Below are 8111 nucleotides of genomic sequence, written 5' to 3'. Positions count from 1 at the left end.
TTCATCCTCATCCTCATTCTCATCCTCATCCTCATCCTCATCCTCATCATCATCTTCATCCTCCTCATCATCTTCATCCTCATCATCATCTTCATCCCCATCTTCATCCTCATCCGCATCCTCATCATCTTTCTCTGTCTCTTCCTCAGCATCATCTGCGGGAGGTGTACCTGCGTTACGAGAGCATAGAGAGCGACGTTTGGTGTAAGATCATCGCCATGCAGCGCCACCAGCGGCTGGCGAAAGCTTATATACGCTCGCCGACCGTCACCGTCGACGCCTCGGAAGACGGCTTCACGGAGAACACGTGAGTACCGACACACGCACGCACCCAGCACGCACGCACGCACGCACGCAGACACGCTCGCACCACCACCAGCACGGAGACACGCACGCACGCACCAGCACGCACGCACGCACCAGCACGCACGCACGCACACGCACGCACTCAGCACGCACGCACACACACGCACCCAGCACGCACGCAGACACACGCACACTCGCACGCACCCAGCACGCACGCACGCAGACACACGCACGCACCACGCACGCACGCACGCACGCACGACAATGCACACACGCACACGCACACATTACTCATATGTACTCGCGCGCAAGAACGCACGCACGCACACACGCAGTAACAACGCACCACGCACGCACACACACACACACACACACACACACACACACACACACACACACACACACACAACACACCACGCACGCACGCACGCCGGGGTTTGACTATGATGACTTAGTATGATTGGCAGTACTTCATTCACGCAGCAGCACGCAGCACCGCAACTCCTAAATCTCCTACTGAGTGATCTACCGAAACAAGAAGGAAACGCGATTAGACAGATTTTATATAGTTATATATAGTTTATAGGTTTCTATAGTTATGATAGACGATAGTGAACCGACCAAATTAAACGAAAACGTGATAAGACAACGGTTGATCATAGCGATGGCGACGGTGACGATGACGATGGTGATGACGATGATGATGGTGGTGATGATGACGGTGATAATGACGGTTCCGATGCCGATGCTGATGATGATGGTGATGGTGTGATGGCGACGATGACGTGATGATGACGATGATGACGGTGATAATGACGATGATTATGGCGATGATGATGATGATAATGATGAATGATGATGACGGTGATAATGACGGTTCCGATGCCGATGCTGATGGCGACGATGACGGTGATGATGACGATGATGATGGCGATGATGATGATGATGATGATGATGATGATGATGACAATGATGACGGTGATAATGACGGTTCCGATGCCGTTGATGATGACGACGATGCCGATGATGATGACGACGATGATGGTGATGATGACGATGATGACGGTGATAATGACGGTTCCGATGCCGTTGATGATGACGACGATGCCGATGATGATGACGACGATGACGGTGATGATGACGATAATGATGGTGACTACCGCGACGGTGGGCCGGCCGCCTGAGGGCGTCCACCTCACACCTGCCACCATCTCACCGCGGCGTCTCTCTCTGTCTCTCTAAAGATAATCTTGCCCTATCAATAAGGCCCATTGTGCTCTACTTACCCCGTACAATTTTAGTCTACGTACTTCAGCTCTTATTGTGTATTTATTTAATATTTAACTGTTCTATTGATGTGAGACGGCCATGTGGAAGATAGATCCGCGCCATTTTATTGTGTCTGTACCTAACATGTTTTACCGTCGTTAAATAAAGTTTTTACTTACTTATTACTTACTTACTTGCTACTCTGTTTCTATGTCAGCATCGGTCTGGGAGGGTTTGGTCGGCGCGGCGCGCGTGGTGACAAGGAAGTGAAACACATTATGCAGAGAGTCTCTCAGGTAATGACTGTGTGAACCAAATATATATACACACTCCTTCTCTGTCTCTCTCTCTCAGCGCGAGAGCCACATGCAACACACACACACAACACACACAGCACACACACGACATCACGACACTCCATCCCTCACACAACCGGGAACCAGCGAGCACAGGGCATCGAGGAATAGGCCGAAGTGTGGGTGGCCGGGGAGTTTAGTGTGAGTGGGCGTATAAGCAGTTAGGATGCTGTGGTGAGATCGGGATGGGGGGGTGCAATTTGTAATGTGGGAGGGCGGCGAGGACGCGCGTGCGTGGGTTGCGCGGTAATGCGGAAGAAAGGACTGCGTAATGGTACTGAGGCATGTATATGCGACCACACACAAAGATTATAAAGGGTATGTCAAAAATAGAAAGAAGAGAAGAGGAAAGAACGCGAGCAGCAGGACATAGGAAACAACACAAGGGCACAAGTTGGCCCACACCACACGAACGAGCACACACACAGACACACACACACACCACAGGGGACATGCACATAAAGAATGAAGGGAGAGAAGAGAGAGGTTATGACAGAGAGAGGGGAAGAGAAGGAGAGTGAGAAGAAGCGGAGAGAGAGGAGAGAGAGAGAGACACACACACGGCGGAGAAAACAACAGACAAAGAGAGAGGAGGGGGCCAGAGAAACACAGGAGAGAGAGACGAGAAGTGAGGTGCGGGAAAGAGAGACAGAGGGTGAGAAACAGACAGACAGCGGAGAGAGAGAGAGAGAGAAAGAGAGAGAGAGAGAGAGAAGAGAAGAGAAGAGAGAGAAGGGAGAGAGAGGGGAGAGATAGAGAGGAGATAGAGAGACGAGAGAGAGAGAGATGAGAGAGAGGAAAAGACGAGTAGAGAGACCCATAATAACAGCAGTAATGCAATTTAAGGCCCGCCCCGCCACTCCCGCGCCCACACCCCGCACACATATCTCGACGACTGGGCATCCTAGCATGACCCCGTTGACCGGGCTAGCTCTCAGCCGTTGCGCCAGCACGGACCGCGCGCCCTGCATCGCACATGCCCAACTATATTAGCTAGAGAGAGAGAAGAAAGAGAGCGAGAAAGAAAGAGAAGAGAGAAGAGAGACAGAGAGAGAGAGGAGCAGAGAGAGAGAGGAGAGGAGAAGCAGGAATAGAGAGAGAGAGCGCGGCAATAAGAGAGAGAGGGAGAGAGAGAGAGAGGAGAGAGAGAGAGGAGAGAGAGAGAGAGAGCCGCGAGAGAGAGAGAGAGAGCGAAGAGAAGAGAATAGAAGAGAGATGAGAGAGAGAGAGAGAGAGAGAAGAGAAAGAGAGAGAAGAGAGAGAAGAGAGAGAGAGAGAGAGAGAGAGAGAGAGAGAAGAGAGAGAGAGCGCGCATTAGAAGAGAGAGAAGAGAGAAGGAGAGAGAAAGAGGAGAGAGAGAGAGCGCGAGAGAGAGAGAGAGAGGGAGAGAGAAAGAGAGGAGTAGAGAGAGAGAGAGAGAGAGAGAGAGAGAAGAGAGAGAGTAGAGAGATAGAAGAGAGAGATAGAGAGAGAGAGAGAGTGAGCAGAGAGAACAGAGAGGGCGAGAGAGAACAAGAAGATTAGAGAGAGAGAGAGAGAAGAGAGAGAGAGAGAGAGAGAACAGAGAGAGAGAGAGAGCAATAGAGAGAGAGAGAGAGAGAGAGATGAGAGAGAGAGAGAGAGAAGAGAGAGAGACGAGAGAGAGAGCGCGGACGCGGAGAGAGAGAGAGAGAGAGAGAGAGGAGAGAGAGAGAGAGAGAGAGAGAGAAGAGAGAGAAGAAGAACAGAGTTTAACCAAAAGATAAGTAGAATATAGTATAATATTTGGTTCACACAGTCATTTCCTGAAAGACTCTCTGCATAATGTGTTTCACTTCCTTGTCCACCAACGGCGCGACCGCGGCCGACCAAACCTCCCCAGACCGATGCTTGACATAAGAAACAGAGGCAGTAAGTAGTAAGTAAGTAAAGAAACTTTATTTAATCGTACGGTAAAGTGTTAGGTACAGACGACCGCAATAAAATGCGCGGACCTATCTTCAACCAATGGCCGGCCGTCTCACATCAATAGAAAGTTAAGATATTAAATAAATACGGCAATAAGAGTTGAGTACGTAAAGCTAAATTGTACGCGGGGTGAATAGGTGGGAATAGGCACAATGGGCGCGAGTACTATCGTGATAGGGCAAGATATCTTTAGAGAGGATAGAGAGAAGACCGGGGAGCAGCGCAGCGTGAGATGGTGGGCAGGTGTGAGTTGGACGCCCTCAGCGGCCGGACGCCACTCGGTCCGCGTAGTCACGCAATCAATCATCGATCATGCATCACCGTCATCGTCCGTCATCATCGAAATCGGCATCGTCGCTCAAGTCATCAAACGGCATCGGAAACCCGTCTATATCACCGTCATCATTGTCATCATCATATGCATCATCATCGCCATTCAATCATCGTCTATCAACCGTCAGTGCAGTCGCCGAATCAGCATGCGCAATCGTCGCCATCACCATCAGCATCGAACCGTCATTATCATGCCGTCATCATATTCCATCATTCATCGATCATCATCATCGGCCATAATCCATTCGTCATTATCACCTGTCATCATCGTTATCATTCACGTCATCGTCGCCTCACACCATTCATCATCACATCACACGCCATCGACCGTCAGTTATCACCGTCATCATCAACCACCATTCATCGTATCTACCCATCCGTCATGCGTCACACGTCGCCCATCCGCTATGATCAAAACTGTGTTGTCATATCACGTTTGCGTTTTTAATTTGGTCGCTTCACTATCGTCTATCAATAACTATAGAACCTATACTATATATAATCATAAATAATCTGTCTAACTCGCGTTTCCTTTCTCTGTTTCGGTAAGATTCACCTCAGTAGGAGATTTAGGATTTGCGGTGCTGCGTGCTGCTGCGTGAATGAAGTACTGCCAATCAATACTAAGTCATCATAGGTCAAACCCTACGCCGCGCTGGCGTGCGTGCGTGTGTGTGTGTGTTTGTGTGTGTGTTGTGTGTGTGTGTTGTGTGTGTGTTTGTGTGTTAGTGCGTGCGTGGTGCGTTGTACGTGGCGTGTGATGCGTGCGTGCGTTCTTTGCGCGGCGAGTACATATGAGTAATGTGTGCGTGTGCGTGTGTGAATGTGTCGTGCGTGCGTGCGTGGCGTGCCGTGCTGGTGTGGCGTGCGTGCGTGTGTGCGTGTGTCCTGCGTGCGTGCGTGTGTCCCCTGCTGCGTTGCGTGTGTCTGCGTGCGTGCGTGCTGGATGCGTGCGTGTGTGCTGTGCTGTCGCGTCGCGTGCTGGGTCGTGGTGTGTGCCGTGGCGTGCTGGGTGCGTGTCGTGTGCGTGCGTGCGTGCTGGGTGCGTGCGTGCGTGCTGGGTGCGTGCGTGCGTGTCTGCGTGTGGTGGTGGTGCGAAGCGTGTCTGGCGTGCGTGCGTGCGTGCGTGCTGGGTTGCGTGCGTGTGTCGGTACTCACGTGTTCTTCCGTGAAGCCGTCTGTCCGAGGCGTCGCGGTGACGGTCGGCGACGTAATGTAAGCCTTTCGCCAGGCCACGCTGGTGGCGCGCATGGCCGATGATCTTAATACACCAAACGTCGCTCTCTATGCTCTCGTAACGCAGGTACACCTCCGCCAGAATGATGCTGAGGAAGAGAGCAGAGAAGATGATGAGGATGCGGATGAGGATGAAGATGGGATGGGTATGTAGATCGAGATGAAGATGATGAGGAGGATGAAGATGATGATGAGGATGAGGATGAGGATGAGGATGAGAAATGATGGATGAGGATGAGGAGATGAAGATTATGATGAGGATGAGGATGAGATGAAGGTAGAGGATGACGGATGAGGATGAAGGAGAGGATGAAGAGATGAGAGAGAAAGATGATGATTGAGGAGACGGATGAAGATGATGAGGATGAGGATGAGGGATGATGATCGAGGAATGAGGATGAGGATAGGATGAGGATGATGGATGATGGAGATGAGGATGAGGAATAGGATGAGGAATGAGATGAAGTGATGATGAGGACTGAGGATGCAGGATGAGGATGAGGATGAGGATGAGATATGAGGATGAGATGAGAATGAGGATGAGGATGAGGATGAGGATGAGGATGAGGATGAAGGATGAGGATAGGGGGATGAGGATGAGGATGAGGAATGAGGTGAGAATGAGATGAGGATGAGGATGAAGATGATGATGAGGAGAGGATGAGGATTGAGGATGAAGATGAGGATTGAGGATGACGGATGAGATGAAGATGATGATGGGGAATAGAGGATGAGGATGGAGAATGAGGATGAGGAGAGATGAGGATGAGGATGAGGCATGCAGGATGAGGATGAGGAGAAGATGAGGAATGAGGTGAGGATGAGATGAGATGAGGATGAAGGACGAGGATGAGAACGAGCATGAGGATGAAGATGATGATGAGAATTATGTTGAGAATCCGGATGAAGGATGAGTAATGAGGATGAGGTCATGAGATGAGGATGAGGATGAGGAGGACGAGAGATGAGGATGAGGAATGAGAGATGAGATGAGCGATGAGGATGAGAAATGCAGATGAGGATGAGAAGGATGAGGATGAGGATGAGGATGAGGATGTAGGATGAGCATGAGGATGAGGAGAGGATGAAGTGAAGATTGAGGATGGATGAGAGAAGGTGAGGATGAGAATGAGATGAGGATGAGGATGAAGAGTGATGATGAGGATGAGGATGAAGGATGAGGATGAGGAAAGAGGATGAGGATGAGATAGGATAGGATGAGGATGAGGAGGAGATGAGGATGAGGCATGAGGAGAGGATGAGGATGAGGATAGAAATGAAGGATTGAGGATGAGGATGTAAGGATAGGACTGAGATGAGGAATGAGGATGAGGATGAGAATGAGGATGAGGATGAGGATGAGATGAGGAATGAGGATGAGGATGAGGATGAGAATGAAGATGGGATGAAGAATGAGGATGAGGTATGAGGATGAGATGAGGAATGAGGAATTAGGATACGGATGACGGAATGGGGATGGGGAATGAGGATGAAGATGAGGATGAGGACGATGATGAGGATGAGGATGAGAATGAGGATGAGGATGAGAAAAGAGGATGAAAATGGGGGAGAATGAGGGAGAGAATGGGGATGCTCTGAGGAATAGATTGATCGAATTTTACGATGATATTAGGAGTAAATAAGTACATTCATGTTATAATAATTACATTTGTTTAACTCGTTAGCAACAAATATGCGTGGATGCGTGCATACACGGTCGTGTACCTGTCACCCGCACGCACGCACCGCGTCGCAACGAACACAGCGCGCGCACACACCACGCACTACACGCACGCGACGAATGAATGCATCACGTCGACCCGGCAACGTCTGTCACGTGGTTAATGACGCGTGATCATATACGTCGGGCTGTGATGATGACAGCCACTCTCACTCACTTACTCCTCCCCCCTCTCTCTCTCTTTCTCTATTCTGTCCTCGCAACATTCCTCTCTCGGCTCGCCTCTCTTTCTCTCTTTCTCCTTTTCTGTTTCTCGTCTCTCTCTCTCTCGTCTCTCTTTCTCATCTGCTTCTCTTCTGTCTACTCTCTCTCTCTCATCTCTCTCTCTCTGTCTGTCTGTCTGTCTCTCGCTCTCTTGTTCTCTCTGTCTCTCTCCTGTTTCTCATCTCTCGCCTCTCATACTGTATGTCTGTATCTCTCTTCTCTCTCTCTCTCTCTCGCGCGCGTGGCGCATTTTCTCCTCTCCGCTCTTTTCGGCAACTCACTCTCACTGACACACATACTCGCTTTACATCACACTCCTCTCTCACAACACCACAACACAGCACAGCACACACACACACCACCATCAACAACACACATCACACACACATACACACACACACACACACCACACACCACACGCACCACACACAAACACACACAACACCACACACACACAACACCACACACACATAGACAAATAACAACATGATGATTTAAGACCAACGGTGCTTCCGTCGCTGTGTACTCGTACTAACGCTAACCTATCTACAATACTTTCCATCATGCGCAACGGACCTTACCCGCGTATTACCGCAGATCAGCCGTGGCAAAAATTATCCCTGACCGACATCTTAATAACCGACCAGCCCGGCCGCCTGCTGCCTGTGATGGATGGCTATCTACCTCTCTCTCTCCTCTCTTCTCTCTCTTCTTCTCTC

The 8111-nt window shown here is 50.1% G+C and overlaps 1 protein-coding gene across 1 annotated transcript in view; it reads left to right on the top strand.

The window, feature by feature from the left end:
- Window positions 1–149: 149 nt before the first annotated feature.
- The window catches only part of LOC106819154, a gene marked incomplete at its 5' end in the record, with an annotated part of 12726 nt that continues 4764 nt past the window's right edge, over window positions 150–8111 (top strand). Inside the window, 2 exons of the mRNA XM_014823808.1 lie at window positions 150–307; window positions 1793–1871. Coding sequence (XP_014679294.1) covers window positions 150–307; window positions 1793–1871 — 237 coding nt within the window. The remainder of the gene's footprint in view (window positions 308–1792; window positions 1872–8111) is intronic.

Source organism: Priapulus caudatus, unplaced genomic scaffold (assembly GCF_000485595.1).
Source record: "Priapulus caudatus unplaced genomic scaffold, Priapulus_caudatus-5.0.1 Scaffold2904, whole genome shotgun sequence".
NCBI classification, from domain to species: domain Eukaryota; kingdom Metazoa; phylum Priapulida; class Priapulimorpha; order Priapulimorphida; family Priapulidae; genus Priapulus; species Priapulus caudatus.
Note: the sequence above shows the minus strand (reverse complement) of the source record. Positions and strands in the feature narration are given on the sequence as shown.